The sequence below is a fragment of the Bacillus rossius genome, chromosome 15 (genome assembly GCF_032445375.1).
Source record: "Bacillus rossius redtenbacheri isolate Brsri chromosome 15, Brsri_v3, whole genome shotgun sequence".
NCBI lineage: Eukaryota > Metazoa > Arthropoda > Insecta > Phasmatodea > Bacillidae > Bacillus > Bacillus rossius.
In genome coordinates this window covers 14393685-14413766 of record NC_086342.1, presented here as the reverse complement: position 1 = coordinate 14413766, position 20082 = coordinate 14393685, and the positions used below count along the sequence as shown (strand labels likewise).

Here is a 20082-nt window from a genome sequence, read left to right as displayed (position 1 = left end):
TTGGGCGGTGGCCCTCGGCAACACGAGGAAATTGTTAACTCAAATGCCGAATAAACAGGAATGCAAAAAAAAATTGCACGCTATATTAAAATTTCAGTTTGAATATTACATTTTTCAATAAGCGCTGTGAACTTCGGAGGGATAGGAGAACGAAACACGGCATCTTTGTTTCAAAGGTTATCATGATGCCGTAACAAATTTGGATCTATCAATTTTCAAAATTGGCTTCGATAAAGTATACACAGCATAATATTTAATGGGATATATAGTCAATAGTCGTCAGCTAATTTAAATTGGCGGTAATGATCGAATTATTTTTTTTTTAGAATAACTGCATCTATATAAATACTGCCAATAAACCCTCTTTTCAAAAATTCTCAACGAAAGCAAATTTACAAACAATAAAAAAATATTGTATGGCATAAAAAAACAGCTTAAATCACAACTGAGGTTATAATCAAACTTAATTTGATGGAGAAATTTCGTCCAATATTAGATACCTATCTAACTCACCAATTTTGACATGCGGGCTTTTTAACAACGCTACTCATACATAAAAATAAATAAAAATTAGATACCACTAGTTTACACTCCTATGTACTGAACGTAACATATTTTACGTACTTCTTTTGTAAGTAACGTTTAGTTTACGTTTCGTTGCCAAAAATTAAAAGCGTAAAAAATAAGTCATTCAAGTTATATTAGAAATCATTAAGCTTAATAGAAAATAGAAAAAAACTGTATTGTGATTAAATTAACCTATTTTATTAGCCAAGGTAATTAACAAAACTGGTTCATTTTGCACCAAAATAACATACTTTATACATACCATTCTTGTCTAATGTACCTTCACATTTCATGTAATATACTCTGTATTGTACTATAATTTCATAAATTAGAAAAGTATTTTTCATAAACTAGTATTTAAAATTTATGTTAATAGCAAGGTATGTATATGTATATACATAAATATTATATATGTATAAATTGAGGTTATAATTTCAGGAGCACTCGACTCATTGTGGGATCCATAAAACAAAGTCTCAAAAAATTAAAACGAAGTCGCTACCCGCGCATTTGTTTGTTCGCTTACTTCTTCTAAGCTATAATATAACTAAGCTATATGAATATGTATCTGTATACACACGATACTCAAACGACAAAAACTATTAGAGATGAATTTTGAATTAATAAATCACGATAAAACTTAAAGACAAATTTGAGTACACCATACGAGACGGTTGTAAATAACTCCAAGCAACGTTATGTAAACCTGCTGGAATAAGTAACGGCTGAGTTCAAATCTTATTTTTTTCCCCTTGGTACTGATAACAGGATTTAAAAAAATCTTTAGTTCAACAATGATTCAAGTCTGCGCAAATAAACAAGCACACAAACATCACGCACTGATTAAGATATAAGTAGAAGTATTTAAGAAGATCTATAGATCACGATAAAAACAGGAGATTCAGAGCAAGAGTCGCCATGTGACACATAGCTACACTGTTACGTATTATCCACGAATATTAAAAAAATATTACTTCGTTGTAAGGAAATTTTATTTTAACCCTTTCAATCACACACTATTAATTCCTAACAAAAAGAATTTAGTCCTTTTTGCATTTGAACGTTTTTTTTAGAATTTTTGACATATTATAAAAATGGTAAAATATCATTACAATAGCATTCTAAAAATGTTATCTTATATTTGAAAATTATGTTTTTATGTTCGTTTGTGTGTTCCGTCTTCTATTGGTTCGCGCATCTTTCATCCAATTGAGTTGAAATTTTGTACTTGGCCTTCGAAACACGGGGAAGATCACAGTCTAGGTGATATTTCGATTATTTGATGAAATGTCTCCATCGCATTGTTGTTTCTTTCTTAGTCTCCACGGCAACGTTGATGCCTTCTGCGTATCCATGGCAAATGCTTTTGCAACGACAGTGGCGCACCCCACGAGGAGGGCATGTATAATGAGCAGTGCAAGTTTGTTCTGTCTGCAGGCAGACTGCCGTAGCGAAGCACGGGTGCCTAGCATATTATATATATAAATTAAAATCATTTAAATTCAATTTATAAACGTATATTTAAATGATAACCATCAGAATGTACACAATGACCCACTAACTCGTCAGTATATATAGAGCCAATTTTTCATTCAAATATAAATTGTCTAAAGTAGCTTGGCTTCTGAGTTGTAGCCGTGCCCTTGGCGATAAATTCACAAACGTTTCGGTCGACATTGCAGTCGCCATCATCAGGGAGCAGTTACCAGTAGGTAATGTCGGTGAATTTATCGCCAAGTACACGGCTACAACCCAGAAAACCAAGCTACTTCAGACAATTTCCGTGGAAGCCTGTGAACATTTTTATAAATTGTCTAGTGAAGTGAACAAAATTTGTGTGCGCGTGGAGACAACGCGCAACACAAGTGAAACTTCTTGCTTATTAGGTACAGCTAGAGACAAAATTTTAGTATTTTTTTTATTTAACAGAAGATAGAATTGAGAACAGTAAGAATGCGTGTATGATCAAGTAAAAAAAAAAAAAAAAAATGGGAGCGTGTACTTAGGTACGCGCGTGAGAAGTTATACTTCTTTGGCATCATTAAAAAATAGTTTTTAATTGCATGCAAATAATTCTCCATGGTAGCGTTAAATGTTTAACGCAACCTTGTTGGAAGTCGCATTAGAAGTTATAACTTTAAAAAAAAAACACCGAGAGTAGACAGACACAAGCAGGATTACGAGAATTCCGTAGCATCGCTGCAGTGTAATTGCTACATCTCCCCTGCCGTCTCACCTTCCGACCGTTACAACTAGTATAAAGCATGCTACGCTACATACCTAATCCCCCCCTTTTTTTTTCAGTCACCCTATTCGACCGCTAGTGCATGCGTTGCAGTGGCGTCGCCGCTGACGCACTCCCTTCCTCTAACGGTTCCCCCACCACGTACCCAACTATTCCCCCTCACGCGATTGGAATTTTCCTAACGCTCGAAGCCACCTCAGCAAAGAAGTTTCGCTTCTTTTACAAGACACCTTGATTACCGCGCCACATCGCTCCGTGATAATGACACGCGGAAGCTCAGGTTTAAAAATGTAGCCGGAGACAACCGGTAGGTTTTGGGCGGTTCCAGCAGCGAGAGTTTTATCGGCTGGAAAGCCCGCAATGTCTCGCTGAAGGACGGGAGCTGGTCTCTTGCGTAACGGCAAAACCCCGCCGAAGCAGCCTCGTTAGGAGAGACAAAATAAAAAAAAACTGAGGGGTCACAGATTTACCGAATGGAGAAACAAACTATTGAAGACAGTTGTCATAGCTTTTTTTTTCTAAGACAACTTGAGAATAGCATGCAAAATGAAAATAAACTTGCTTATTATCATTATAATTTATCTAGTCAAGTTCCTCTTCCATCGTTTCACCCTACACACGAATACAGCCGCTCAAAATCCAGATTCGCCCATCCTCTCCTATTCGAGTACCTCTTTTTTTTTTTTTTTTTTTTTTTTTTTTGTTCATCGCCACAACCAACACACTCATATTAATTCAGTCAAATAAAAATATTTCTGGGGTAAAAAAAAATGCGGGGGGAGGGACACATGCTTTACACACACACATCCCATTAAATCCTCTCCCCACCAACCCAAAAAAATTGCTCCTGATATATACAGGTCTTATCAAAGTTCTTAGTTTTGTATCGGTAATAGTTTGGGGAGACTTTCAAACCAAGCCACACCATATACTTCACCTTTTATTTAAAATCACCACACAATTCCATGCTTTAGCAGGAATTAAAAAATATATAATCGGTTTAGCAAGTAGGAAGCATGAGTGCGCGCTAACTCCTAAATCCACTACAGTGACCAGCCGAGGCGACCCCGGAGGTATGCTTGTGATCAGTATACCGCTAAAGGTAATAAGCGCCACGTATGCCCAGCTTATGTACGATAGGCCTCAGGTTCTGCTACAATGCGTTTAGTTACACCATCTTGTTCATAGTTTCAGGTTTTAGGTGATAAAGTTACCTCTCCCAGCTGCCAACATACATTTATATAGCAGTATGCTTCCGTCGACATACATATATACATACACTAGCTGTACCCTGCCACGCTTCGCTGTGGCACATTGTGATTGAATAGTTGAGAAATGAGAAACAAAACAAAGAATACATTTCATATAAGTTGAGAGTGGGTGTGCAGGGGTGCGTGGGAGTTGGTGGGTGGATGCGTGGAAGTTTGTAAGTAGATTCTTAGCTGAATGTAAAAGAACATAATCCGTTTAGTAAACTCCGTTGAAATCCATGAAAACAATAGAATCAAGAGAAAACGCTTGTATTTTGTTTTTATTTGCGGGATAAATGTTCTTAAAAGTAAAACAGCAATAAAAAAATGAAGGAACGTTAGAATTCAAAAAATAAATAGCCATAAACCATCTAGGAAAAATTTCGCATCGAATGGTGGTAGTTTCATGTCGATACGATCAGTGGTTTAGGCGTGATTGAGCCTCAAACGAAGACCATTTTCATTATATATATATATATATAAGAGATAAAGAGAAGATAGATGACTGTGTGTAGCGCTTCAAGCTCAGGAGTCGCCATTTTGCGTAGGTGGCGCTGCAAGCGAGAAAACAACAAAGCAGTGCGCTTATCTAAAACTGTTCATGAGTTACTCTTTGTAACCTTGAACCAAAACTCAAGTTACGCTTACAGTTGATATACTATTAAAATTTATAGCTGGGACATTCTTTTATGAACATAGTATATATGATAGAACTATCGTGGCTAATTCCCAGGAAGAGCTCTCAAATAATGGCCATGACAATAAAAATGAGCCTTTTTCAAGAGCCTTTTATTCTTATACAAAAAAATATTGGACCAACTGTACCAGATTTTGGCCTGGAAGAAGTGCTGGAGCTAAGAGCTAGGAATTGTCAGGAGACGGGCAAGCTGTCACGTAGTTGAAGTCACTTTTTAACCTAGCCATCACCATATTGCAGGAATGGTGCTTGACCACGTCTGATGATGGTTAGTAAGTACGTATTAGAATCTCACTTTAATAAAATAAAAAAAATGGGGTTGTCTGTAAAGTCGGTTTACGGACGATAATTTTACGTGATGTCATAAGAAAACATTGATGAAAAATTGCATACTTTTTAATTTTCAAATATCATTTACAGTTTTTTGCAGGTTTAATTCAAACAATTTGTTTAAATATAATCACGAACAATTAGTTAAAAAAAAACCGCCTTAACCCGTTTGATATATTACAGAAGATTTTCTCGCACGGCGGTTGGCCGGTTCTTGCACGCTCGGCTCAGGCGGAACGTTGACAATTTTTCCGTGCGTGCAGCCGGCGTTCATCGATTTATAAGACGTTATCACGTCAAAAAAAAAAGTCATTTGAAACCGTTTCCACGCTGAAAACATTTCCACTTTGGCCGATGTTTTGGGATTTTAACCAACGTGGCGCAACAATGAACTGAATGGGGGGTTGGACGTGTGATCGTGCAGACATGACCCCCCTGTGCCGGAGCACGGGGCCGCAGAGAGTACACAGGGCTCTCCGTGGGATCAGTGTGCCGCCTAGGAGCGCCAGTGACCCACAAGCGCCAACCAGGTCGCGGCGTCTCTTCCGGGTGCCTGGCGGCGAGAGCGGCCAACACTCCCCGGACAGCTCTAGGGTTCACGGACGCGGCCGGCGACACAACTACAGCTACCAACGCAAGAAAACCGGGAAGCCTTCATTTCACAGAAGAGAGAGCCACACCCGAAGTTCCCCGAAGTTCACGCTCGCTTTTTTTTTTTTCCCGTACCCCAACAAGTGTATTTATTTGGGATGTACCTTACTCAGTGGCGTAGCCAGGATTCGTGTATGGGGGGTGTTAAGAAGCATGCCCCCCCCCCGTATCAAAGCGGGGGGTCCGGGGGTCCTCCCCCGGGAAAGTTTGGATTTTAAGGTGTAAAATAGTGCTATTTTAGCAGTATTTGGTACTTAAATTTAAGTGTTGTAATGGTAAAAATTTTATTAATTTTAATATGAAATTTGTTTAAGTGATGAATAAGAAATTAATTAAAGATTTGGAGCTAAGGGTGTGGGGGGGGGGGGGGGGGTTGAACACTAACCCCCCCCCCCCCCCTGGCTACGTCCCTGAGCTTACTCATACGTCATACGTCGTTCTATCTCATTGTATAAACCGGTGTGGCATCAAATTTTGCGGTCGATTAGGATAGGTTAGCTACATTATAATATACTTTAAAATATTGTGGATGGTTGGTTATATCAGGTAAGTATAGCTACATTAAAAATCCTGTAAAATCATTTTATGGTTGCTTAGCAAATAACTTTTTAATATGTAGCTATCCAGCGCTAGGAAACCGTTTACATGATTTCACAGTATTTTTAATGTAGCTATCCTAACCAAATCAAACCGTCCACAATGTTTTAAAGTATTTATAATGTAGCTAACATGACCTACTTGACCATTAGTTATGAGTTGTCCAAAATAAAATTCACGGACACACGGCAAACGAAAAATATGGCGGCTTACAAATAAATACCGTTGCCTTGTTTATGGTCTTTCTTTTTATCAACACCGCCATATTTATTTACAATGAACAAAAAAAAACCGAAGATGCACGATCGGGAGTTTGGCTCTCTCGTCTGTGAAAAGAAGGCTTCCCAAGAAAACCAGTCCTTTATAGAGCGTGAAAGTCGCAAGACAACCACCAACCCAGCAACTTGTAATTGTAAAACTGCAGAAAACCAATTCCTACCCCGGGCTTCTCTCAAAAATTCAGATTTATCACCGGAACAAAACAAGTTGTCAATTATAATCTTATGTAGCCTAAGTGTTAATTTCTTTCACTGTGTAACAGTTCAACATACGTAAACATAATATAATTATATAATATGCACATAACGTCTACTTCTTTTAAAAAAAAAATCTGAACACTTCTCTTAAAATATGTCCGCCGGAAACGCAAGCCACAACCCAAAAAAGTTGTAGGTTCAAGAATACTTTTGTTGAGTTTGAGTTGTTGAATAGTTTATGAACCGGTAAACTGAAATGTGGTTGCTGAACATTTTGCGTCTTGAGTTTTTTCCAAGATTATAATCAAAGCCGTAGGCCTGTATTACAGTGACACGTAAACGGAGACGACACGGGACCGTACGGTTTATCGCGTCAATGCCCAGCTCTTCCGTTTACGTTACTCCGTGCGCAAGGGTGGTAGCCATTTTTGTTTGGGTTTTAAATACGTTGAATAATGTTTCTAGTAGGTAGCTACAGTAATTACTAGTGTTCTTTCATTCCTGTGTGGTTTAATATTATTATTTACGTAAATTATCACGTGTTACGTTCTCATAACTATTTTTAGTTCAATTAAATAATTTTTTTCATGATCGTGGACTCCAATCTCATTCGTGGCCATTTATTACGGTTCCGTGAATTTCGGAAGCGGCAAAATGACTGTGAAACGTAGGTAAAATACATTGCGGGTCAGTCATTCGTTTTTAGTGCCATTATGGAACGGTTCTAGGACCGGGTTTATAAACTACGCAAGAATACACGTCACAAAATGTTCAGTAACGACTTTTTTTTCAAATAATCGTTTATGAACTACGCAGTGCGCAAAAAAACTCAACGCAAGTATCGGCCTACTTTCAACTGCTTGCGTTACCACCTTCCATATTCGAAGTGGAATGTTCCGAAAACTTTTAAATACGCAGACGTTATGCGAATAGAACAGAACTACGTTTTTTACAGGCTACATCACGATTTCACTTGTTGAAACTTTCGTACAGTGGACAAAATTTAACATTTTTGGGTTCTTTCGTACTTTGTAAACGGCCGCGATTTTCTTTCACTGGTGGCGTATTGTGACCCTTGCGTAGTTTGTTAACGCGGCTTTAGGCCTATTCCACATCTACCCGACTGCTAGGCAAACGAAGTGTACACGGTTATGGGGGAAAGAAGCTTCACACTTTCCCGGTAAATGTGGTGTGTCTATAGTCAATCATTATTAATAACAAGACATTCCATGAAAGCATGTGCAATGCTGAAAAGAGCCAAACTTCTTAAAATTAAATACTATAAACAAAATGTGAACAAAACCGGTTGAAATAAATATGGAGTCTTTCATTTGAATCTCTTTAGAAAAAAAAATCTAATGAGTAATACTCTTGGTGAAATACACCAGGTAAATGTATTTCCAATATTTTATTCTAAAATTTACCTTACAAAATACGATTATTCTGATTCATTAAACGAATTTTCATTACATTAGAAGGTTGTGTCTGAAAGCTCTTGCGCTCTATGGCGTGCATCTGGCAACAGCGCACAGAAACAAGGACAGCGCTAGTAACAGAAATTTTGCATTGGAAATAGAGTAAATGCCCATTTAAATGCACGCAGCAATGTATGGAATAGATGCGTTAATAACACATGACACTTGGCCGATGGTGATGAATCGCCAATAGAGAATTTGAATTCGTCAGTAACACCCGCCTCCAAAACTCAGATGTTTTGCAAAAGCAAGCTTTTTTTTTTTATCGCAGACGCTCAAGTGATCACTGAATCACCCTCCATAGTATCCCGTAACACCCAAACAATCATGAAACCTATGCAACCGTATCAGCAGACACAATGAAAGTGAAAAAGTGCAACACGATACAGTGAACCAATGCAACATAGTGCTATAGCGACAAGCATACGCGATTTTTTCCCCCAATTATTTTCAGTGTAAGCAAATAATATCTTCACAAAGTGGTGTTTTTTTATTAACTTTCCTATCAAAAATTGGCCGAAACTTACCAAAAACCAAATTTCATGCACTAGGCATAGGTAATTACATCAGAAAAGGACACTGAGAAAACCACCCAAAAACATTGGTTGAGGCAGGGAGCCTGGAACTTTGCAGTGTAGTTCAGGAATCATTGTTTACTTAATGTAAAAATCCTGAATATATCAGAACATAAAGATTTAGAAAACCAAACGAACCAATGTCGATTCCTTGCAATTCATTCAAAAATGTTTTACGAAGTGAACGAATGCTACTGCGATACAGTCGCTGACAAATGTCCTCAAACGGTACGTAATATTTGGCAATATTCCAAGAAAATGAAACCTATTTTGCACTATGTTCGCAGTAAAAGGCAGTTATACGAACGACCGCTAATAAAACAGAGTAGACGTGAAATTATGGCAATTTTTTTTATTCAATCCCGTCTCAATCACGCTCTTGGACAAAATTTTTGAGAGCAAATTTAAGGCCGGGTTTATACACTACGTAAAGGACGGAACACGCAACCACCCTAGGATACCACGTTCATTTATAAAGCACTTAGATCGCAGGACGTCATCTACGCTGCGAATTGAAATTCCACAACAGTAAAAAACAAATATCTTCACTGGCTTTTTTTATAATGTTTATAATGAAAAGATATAAAATAGTCAAGGAGTTAATTGAAAAAAAAAAGTTACTCTCTTTCGTCATGCGAAAGTTTTACAAGTGAAAAACGTGATGTATATAATAAAAAAAACCTCTTAGCCTTCCATGCACATAACGTCTGCGTCTAAGTTTTCGGAACACTTCAATTTCCATTATCTCGTCTCAATCAACGCAAGTTGAAAGTAGGCAGACGGTGGTTTATGAACAGGTTATTTGAAAAGTTTTTTTTTTTTTTTCCCGCGTTTTGTGAGTTTCTTGCGTAATATATAAACCCGGTTAAGACCAGTAAACGGAGAAGGATCACGTAAACGGAGAAGGATCACGTAAACGGAGAAGGATCACGTAAACGGAGAAGGATCACGTAAACGAAGAAGGAACACGTAAACGGAGAATGATCACGTAAACGGAGAAGGATCACGTAAACGGAGAAGGATCACGTAAACGGAGAAGGATCACGTAAACGGAGAAGGATCACGTAAACGGAGAAGGATCACGTAAACGAAGAAGGAACACGTAAACGGAGAATGATCACGTAAACGGAGAATGATCACGTAAACGGAGAAGGATCACGTAAACGGAGAAGGATCACGTAAACGGAGAAGGATCACGTAAACGGAGACGTATCCCCGGAACATTTCACCATCGCGTCTCTGCTGCTTCAACGATGCACGGAAAAGTAACAAATGGCAACCAATGTTAATACATTTCAAGGTTACGAAATATTAATTCATTAAAAATATATATTAAGCTGCCAGATCATAATGAGGGCAGAATTTAAATTTATAATAGAAAATAAACCACAACGTGATACTATATAATTAAGATATTCCTTTACTTGAATCAATTTGAATGCATTTAAAACAGACGAACCAGGCCACCACCGCGACAGACTACCCGGATTTCTATTGTTCGCACTGTTCGCACGGAGCCAACGTAAACTGAATAAATCAGCATTGCCGATTTGATGAGACTCGGGTTCCCGTGTCATTGCAGAACGAACGGGCACAGGTCGTCGGGTACAACCGCGACAAGCCGCGACCAAAGAGAATATAAAGGATAAGAGTTTTAGCTCAATGTTATTACGAGCGAACCTTATCTAGCTCATTTGTTTGCCGAACATACCCGAAGTACGGACCCCAATTGTGCCAACTGCTACACACACTAAATAAATAAAATTTGATTTGTCATCGCTGCCACCATCATGATAAAATTATTTATTAAATTATATATATAAATACAATAATTAAACAAGTTGCACACGTTTTAATTAATATTGAACCATTTTGCTTACTTTCTGTAGTACATTTTTTATTAAAATAATGGTCAATTTTTTTTAAATATTACAACGTTTGCAGCATGTTAGACTGAATCCTCGGAATTATTCGGTAAGGAATTCGTTGCCCTATTCGAGTTGGAGGGGCCTGGCCACGACAAGCCACGACAAGCCACGACAAGCCACGACCTCTCCGGGAGCAGCCCCGCCGCGACAGCCTCACCGCAGGCTTGATGGCCGTTTTCCTGGCAGCGTCAAACACTCGCGCTCGCCCCTCCCCCAACTGTTTTTTTTTTTTGCTCTTCCTAATTCAACCGGCGGCTAAACGCATCGTTGAAACCAAGGTCAACACTCGCCGCTAATCGCAGGGAGCCCGTGGCCCCGTCGAGAGGAAGGAGGGGGGGGGGGGGGGGGAAGGAGGAGAGAGAATGCAAAAATTGCGAGCAGCGGGCGGTGCAGAAAATTGTTGCCACCGTGTGCAGACCGGTTCGGCTGAAACTGAGCTACACATGCCAAAATTGTGTTCAGGTTCTCCGATGTGCCAACCCCCCCTAACACACACACACTAGGGGCGATATTTTTCTGTACTATAGCTTTTGGGGAAGGGGGGAAAAAAAACTATTTTCGTTGCGTCGAACACATTAACAACAATTTTTTTGAAGTGAAAACTTCTATAGGAAGGTTTGGATAGGGAGTAAATTCATGTAAGTCGTCATCGACATGGTTCACGTGACGTGTTAAATTTGTTTTTATATTTCAAGGATGAAACTTAATTTATTATATTTTTAAAGATACAAGTTTTTATTTTTATATTTATTTTCCAAGGAAATTTTAACGTTAATGTGTGGTACATATTGCGAGTATAGGATATTTTTTTAGTAGGTAGTTAAGTTGAGGTTATGTTTTTTTTCTTTTGTTTATTTATTACGATGTGAATTTCTTCAAATGACAGGTTATTGATTGTAGATTTAAGTTAGTAATTTTTTTATTCTTTCAATGATGAAAAATTCATTTCTTCTAGTTTTAAAGTTATTATTGGTAGGGGGCAAAAACTTACGGGTTCGCGTCACCGACATGCTAGTGATATAATAACAAAATAATTTTCTTGCGTACATTTGACGTATAAATGATTTAATATTACACAATTAAAAACAAAATTTTATGTTTTCACTTCTGTCAACAGTCCCCATGACTGACTTTTTTTACTTTTTTTTATGTGATTCGTAGCTCTCGGTATACCTACGGCATTTCGATGGAGTAGTATCACGAATGCGACGGAAATAAAGGAACGGCAATTTGTTAAACAGACGATGCTGCCAACTACGACATATGGCGCGAACCAAAGTTAAAAAAAAGAAAATTTATAGTATTAAATATTTAGTGAATTTTTAACAAGATGGGCAGTATTTTAATAAAATTCCTTGCCTAAAATCAGGTCGAAATCGGGGGTTCCGCATTTTTTTCCCCAAAACTTTGTCGCTTTCATCGGAGCCGTTTCATTGTATTAATTTATAATTTCAGTCTGCAAATGGAATGATTCGATGTAACATGTAGTTGCTCCGACAGCGAATTCTAGCGGCGGGCGCGCAAACTACGCGAGATATGCGTTCAGAAATTTAGTTGAAAACGCAATGTATGTATCACGCTCGGCATTTTTTAAAAGAATTCTACGTAAAATTTCGTGTCCAACTGAATTGTGCACCAAATGACGCTACTTTCCTGTCGTAACGGTCTACCGGAAGTCCTCGAGGTAAAGAAAAAAAAAAAAAAGGCCGCGTAATGTCACGAGAAGCCTGGTTCACATGCGCATTCATACCGAAAGACGTTTACATATCGTGGGCTTAGTGGAAAAAGTCGGTAAGTCCAATTTCTGGAAAGAGACTTAGTTCACTTACCAAGTTTTGCTTGCCTAGAATAGCGTTATAATGGACTTGCCGAAATAAAGCTAGAAGAAAACGTCCACAATTATTCATTATTTGGACATCCAAACGTTTTCTTGGAGAAGATATTGCCCTTACAACTTCATCTGTGAAGTTAACTCATTTTCACAAAAAAGTGGACTTACCAACTTTTTCCATTAAGCCCACGATATGCAAATTACAAACATTACGAGGAACATCCGCACCATGTCAGTATATTTACCCTTTGATTATGTAAATTTTTGTGAATAAAAATTGGCTAATATAGCTAAAAATAAGTATATACAATTGTATTAATACATCAAATTGATATTCTTTAACTTTCAACATTTATGTGTATACAAAGAAAACATTATTAGTTACTGTCCTCAGCAGTGTACGTAGCCTATTTTATAAAACCAAATCATTTTTTTCTTCGAAACAAATCAATAGTAAGTTTAATTTAACCCTTAAAAATATTTCAATTAATTCATTATCTTATGAGAGATCAAATTGGCAATATGTCCTAAATTTCGTGGGAATCAGTATCACACTATTACGCACATGCATACTATCGCTCGCTATCGTTTCAACTAACGTCGTGATAACACTTATTTTACCACGCTTACCTAGCTATGGATACAACAGAATGTTGTAATACAATTTTATTACTGGAAACTGTGCTATTAGCTAGTCGTGAGGCCTAAGGAGGTGGCGAGAAATTTGCCACACCACCCCATTTAGCATCTGCGTCATTTGACTAGTTCACCTATCGAACTGTCGAAAAGTAATACAAAAAAAATTGGGCCAAAATACGTTCTAAATTGCCGGCTCAAATCATACATTCATGTGGAGTTTGAAGCACCAGAGTTCATAGACTTACGAGTTAACTTCAGTTGCAGTTTTACCTTGCATGATTATGTTTTGATTTAAATTCCTTCAACAGAGGTTTTTTTTTTATTGTGTAAACGTCTTAGCTCTCTGTACACAGCATTTGGAAGGAGTCATTTCGTGAATAGAACGTTAAGTCGCAAAAAGGTTGTCACGGTGCTGCCATCTGTGGCGGATGGTGCGAACCGAAGTTCATAGAGACAAAGGGAAACAGTATTAACTGTTTAATGAATTTTAACATTGACAGCATTTAAATAAGATTCCTTGTGGAATATCAGGTCCAAAGCCAGGATTTACTATTTTTTCAAGGTTTTTTTTTTTCGTTTTTGAGCTGTTTATATAGTTTATTTAATATTTTGCTCCGCAAATTGAATTATTCCACAGCTGCTCCGACAGCGAATGCTTGCGGAGGGTGCGGAAACTACGTGTGATTTGCGTTAAGAAATGTAGTTGAAAACACAATTTTCGTATATTTTATCACGCTCGGCATTATTTTAAAGAATTCTACGTTAAATTTCGTGTCCGAGTTTCAAATTATAAGTTTATTTGCAAAATGAGAACATATGAATCTGCTATTTACCTAGATTAGATGATAAGTCCGGTCCACACGCAACGATTTGTACACAGTTTTGACTGCGCAGGCAAAACTGTGAAAACAAAAGGTTGCAGTTTAGCCGTGTCCACACAACACAGTTTGCAGTCAAGTTTTATCCTATCAGTTGCGAGAATTCCTTACTTTGGCCAATTCTTTCCGGTATACTGACCTCAAAGAATGTTTTTTTTTTTTTTGTGATTTTATCTCTGTTAGCCGCGATGTCAACCTCTTTGTATTTTTGCACAAGTGCTTCATACGCTTGACTTTATTTTCTCCCTATCGCTATATTCTTTTGATTTGACCCGCCACAAACACGGAAAGGACTTGTACAGACCAATGAACTCTGTTAGAAATTCACGTGAACACTGTCGCAAATGGTCATCGTTGAACAGATTACACTGTTCCGGCACAAATACCGAGGGAGAACTGAGCCCCGTGCACGGAGAAGACGGAGGAAGTGTCCACACGCTACGACAAATCTGTGCAGGTCGACTAAACTGTGCGGACATAAATGCTCTTGGCCACAGTTTTCCTTCTCCGTGTTCCGTTTCCGCGCAGTTCACAAAACTGCGCAGTTTTGCTGTCTACACGCTACGTCTTGTCTACAACGATGTAACCTGCGCAGGTAAATCGTTGATGAAAACGTTGCGTGTGGACCGGCCTTTACACATCTCGGGCTCTCAATATATATGTGTGTGTGTATAAATTATTCCAAACCTACCCATGTACGGAACTCCAGAAAACTGGAGCCCAGAATTACTGCAACATTCATGAATATTTGTCCACACCCTGAAAAATGCAAAAACATTTAATTTTTATAATTTACCACCACAAAAAATAAACTTCTGTATTAATATCAATAAATACAAGCGGTTTCTATAATCGACATAATTATATGCTAGAGTAGTTGAAATACTTGTTGGGATCATTAACACGACTCCACAATGGTCGATTTCTTATCCGAGATCACTTTTCTTTTTTAACTTATGATGTACGTGTGTACCGGACTCTCTCTCTCTTCCCCCCCCCCCCCTACACGGAAAAGACAATGCCATAATCATTTGTTTCACGGTCGACATCCCAGGCAACAGACTCTGCATGCCTTCTGCACACGGAAATGGCCTGGAGATAGCCTGTGAAATAACACTACCTGGTAAACATTTCTTACAGGTATGCGAAAGTTGAAAGAAATGTTGAAAAGAACAGTTTTTTTGTGAAACGGTACTGCGAATCGTGGCTGCTGTTGCCATTTTATTGTGCTATCTATTAGAGGTGTAAAAGTAACGAAAAAAAGCGTACCCGTATGTATTCGTTACTATAAGAATCAGTACTCGTTACTATCGTATCGTTACTCGTTACTTCTGATACCGCATAACATGCAACGAGTCGAGTCGTTTTGCGTACGCGTACAGTATGACGTCGCGTAAATAATAATAAATAGAATATATACAATTAACAATATTTGATAATTAACAGTTTTTGTAAACCAATAAGCAATTGAATCTCATTAGAGCGGCTTTATTATATTATCTCTTTTAAGATAATAAAAAAAACGTGAAAATTCGCGATAGTAAAAAACAAAAACGTACATATTTCTAATTTGTAAAAAATACTTTCTTACGTTGTTTCTGTTCCAATCTCAAACTTTATCTACACACACAATACCTTTAATAAACAGTAAAAAACTTGGACGACGAATTTCAAAATTATACTTTACTTAATAAACAAACATCGTTCTTTGTAACGTAAATTCATCGAATATACGCGCGCATGCGTGAAACATACGAAACATGCGAGTAACGAAATGCAGCCGTGTGTAACGTTTCGTTACTCGTATATAGACGGCGCACCCGTTACTCAGTAACGAATACATACGGTTTGCTACAGCTCTACTATCTATGGTTATGAAATAGCAAGATTCAGCATGTCTTTTAACGTTAACTGTTTTTTTACCCTTCACAACAGCGTGTGAATTAAAAATAATATCGGCCACATCGGCGTTGCAACTTGTGGCAAAACCAGCTTAACATTTATAACATGCGCAATCCTTGTGCTTATAAATAATTCTTTCTCGAAAGCAGCACAAATGATTTGACGAAAACTACAAATTCAACATTTTCAGACTTTAAAAAAAAAATTGATATATCTAGTTCTTTTTCACATATAATTTCATTTTCGGTTCTATTTTATTTGATTCAACAACTATTCAATAATCTAAAGGTGTAAAGTTTTTATGCACGACCGAACCATCAACTATCGTTTAGCAAACTGTTAAAAATAACAGGTATAACAACACTAACAGACTGCTGCTTAGAATTGACAGTTTTACCCATCTCTTCCAGGATCACTTTATCGTATTTTGCTTCCATTATTTAGTGTTTTTGCTCATTTTAAATACTTTCTTAGTATAAAAAACGCTAATTGTTTATAAAGTGCTTAATAAATTTAATGCATGTTTAATTAAAAGATTTTAGAAACTTATGTCAACCCTAGCATGTAATATTTTTGTACAGAGTTTTAAATGAATCATTTGTGTACAGGTTTTGACATTTATTACTTGATTTTTTTTTCGTTCATTATTTATAAATCTATCAAATATTGGTTTTTCCACAATCTTACAAACCTGAGTTTTTTAGGAATCAATTTTTTTTTTAATTTTGTAAATTATAAATAAAAAAATAAGTAATACATGTCAAAGACTACACACAAACAAATAATTAAAAATAGTAAGCAAAACGATTACGTGCTCTTAGTCCATGCTACGGTTGACAAAAGAAATTGCCCTTTAAGGTTTTAAAAACTAATAAATGAGCAAAAACGCGAAATTATGGACGCTATATAATTAAGAATACTAAACCTTACGCAGCGCGACAAACCTTGTTACTGTAGAGTTTATTTTGTTTTTCTAAAAGTCAGAATATATATTAGGATTAACCCACGTAAAAGGCCCGAACGTTCTGAATCAGCATGAACTCGTAGTAATCAAAACTGAAGCCAACTAGTTGTCGAATTTTAGTATTTATTTAACTCTCCTTTACAGAATCCCAAGTAGAACTAATACGAGAACAAGGGCGGCTTTTTATCTCGATATGAAAAACTATTCGGTTTTTTAACAACTCATCCCTAGTGATAAGCTATATAGAAATGTATTTTAGAAACAAGACGGTTCATAAAATAACGTAACTTCTTCGAAGGATTCTGGTATTTTTACATGACTTAAACATTTTCAGACTATTAACGGAACTCAGGAGCAATCATGTTATAACATAATGGACCTTTCTCCCCCGTGAAAGCGGTTGATTTCCGAAAAATACAACTCCCCTCCCCCCTAACCTTCCATGACAAAAATACGTCTTTGCAAAATCTAGATATGTTATAGCTGACCCACTAAGAGCAAAACAACCTTGACTGGCTGATCTGTAAGGTGGTCAAATTATCCCGTCATAAACATCCACACTCAATCCTAGACACGTGAGTCAATTGAGTTCCGTAAAATCCCTGACACACTTCCTAATGTTTCTTCGATCGAACAGAAATACATGCCGGAAAATTACAATATTTTTTTTCGAATGAACGATAAATAGCTGTTAAATATCATTGAGTAATAATTACGCTGGATTTGCAATACACACTTTTCAAACTATCCTTTGAGAGAAGCTTTTATAGGTGTTCATTTCAATAAAATGCGAATAGAAAGTGGCTCTACATTCTACTCTATAGTAATTGGTTCTCGAGACAACCTTCAATTATAGTAATTCATTAACAATTCAAAATGTTAATGCAGAAGATATACCTTTAACAGGGGCCGTCGTGGGGAAACTAAGGCCCAGGAACAAATAGTTTTGTCTTTATAACATTTTATACATTTTTTTATAAATACCATAATTAAAAAACATATCTAAAAACTTAAAGTTGTCGTAATCATAACTGTTAATGTAATCTGGAAAAATGGCTTAATTGGTAAAGATTCCAATCAATTTTATTAGCTATTGAATAGTAATATGTCCTATCAAAGTAAACATAAGCATAAAAAAGTATTTCGGAACGTAACTGAGCCCCTCTTAGTACTCTGGCTCCTGGGATTTTGCAACACCCCCCCCGTGGACGCGATCAAAAAAGATTCAACCCTTCACGAAGGCTATGCCTTCGACTAATTCTATATCATACATCTTTGTGCAAGATGATACCCATTGATTGTTATCTCCCGATAAATTACATAAGTACCTACCTAGTGTGTATCAGTAAAAGTGCAATTATAATTGAAATTCCTCTGGAAGGACACACAGTGGTTACATTTTGTTTAGGACATATTCCTACAGTATGTAAAATGATATCTATAAAAAAAAGAATACTTTAAAACTAAAATATTTTAGATGTAGCACGTTTTGGATATGTAAATTGTAAATTACACTGATTTATATGTAAACGTCATGTTACACGGCATTACGGTATGAACAATAATCAAGAGCCAACAGTATGTACAAATAAAATAAAAAAATAGTAAAAAATTATCCCCTAAATATTTATCTTTTTACATGTGACAACCGCAGTAAAATTTTGCCGTATGGTATGAAAACGTATTTCAAACTAAGGAATTATAAATAATTCTATAAACGTTTTTCAATCATCATAAAACTGATATACCATATATTTGAGATTCTGCTTACCTGAGGTCCCTTGGCAATGTCTTGTAAATAATGTACAGGAACTCATACCGACCGCCCGTAACAAGAAAGGTGACAAAGGCCAACAAAATTATCTGCGGAATCAGTCTACGTCCTAAGCCAATAGATACTACGAGGCCAGAAAATAATACCCCGTAGAGCAACGACGGAAATTTTGAGCGAATCATTTTTCAAATCAAGTAAGTACTTCACATCTGCTTACACAATCGCAAACTAGCAGACAGTATGCAAGTGCACATCTGGGCGTGAAGTTTTTGTTTATATGTGACGTCAGAATTAAGCTGTGCGCATGCGCAGCTTGATTTTTGTCACAGACTATAAGATACAAAAAAGGCGTCACACACGTTTCTAAAATCTTGTTATAGTAAAATAAGAAGTTAAATAATATATAACGAACAATTAAACAATCATTATTTAAGGGTTTAACAATGCTTAATAACTCTTAAACAAAATTTATTTTGAAATGTATTCCTCGAAATATTTAATCTCTTTAAAATTAATAAACTTTGCATAAATTTAAGCAACCGATTTTGGTCGTTTATCTTCTTAATAGATGTTGAGCAACACTTAAGGGCCGAATTCAGAGAGCTCTTTCGACGGTTATCCACACACCGAAAGGCTTTTCCATTGAAGCTGCTCGGCAGAGACGTTTTTCAGTGGTTGGTTGACTGTTGGATAAGGAGAGCCAACCACTTGAAAGTGAATGTGGTCTGAAGCTCATTCGAATGCCTGTTCAGTTGAAAATCGGCGGAGCAGTTGATGGTTTTAATATATAATTCCCACATAAAAACGTGTTCATGTATGTTTGTAATTGTTTAAAACATTTTTGTCATATGGCAGATATGTAAAATATGGTTTGGAATTAAATATGCGTTTTTAAAGAAATCGTTTCGCCCGCAAAGTGTGCATCAGACACGTATTTTGTAGCGATGGCAGAAGATTTGGATGAATTTCCAAATCACATTGACGAGGTTTTTGAATTTTTTGATGATCTTAAAAATGAAAATCCAGTTCCGCGAAGGTATATAAGAAATTTAGCAGGCCCGTTTTATTTTTGTCGGGATTAAGAGTTCGAAACACAATTTTTTTCAACTGCATCAGTTTTTTTTTATTGTTTTGTTTTCGATTACGGGTTTGTGCTTTCTCACGAGATCAAAAATAATCGCTTTTTCATCTGGAGAAAACACTATAATTTTAGGCAACATATCCATCTTAAGAACATTTCTCAACCTCGTGTAGGGTTACCAGACGTCCGGCAAAAGGAGGACATGTCCTTCTTTTTATGTAT

The 20082-nt window shown here is 36.9% G+C and overlaps 1 protein-coding gene across 1 annotated transcript in view; it reads right to left on the bottom strand.

Moving 5' to 3' along the window:
• The window catches only part of LOC134539758 (long-chain fatty acid transport protein 1-like), a 46341-nt gene extending 27283 nt beyond the window's left edge, over nucleotides 1–19058 (bottom strand). The window contains exon 1 of the mRNA XM_063382034.1: nucleotides 18777–19058. Coding sequence (XP_063238104.1) covers nucleotides 18777–18961 — 185 coding nt within the window. The 5' untranslated portion in view covers nucleotides 18962–19058. The remainder of the gene's footprint in view (nucleotides 1–18776) is intronic.
• Nucleotides 19059–20082: the final 1024 nt, after the last annotated feature.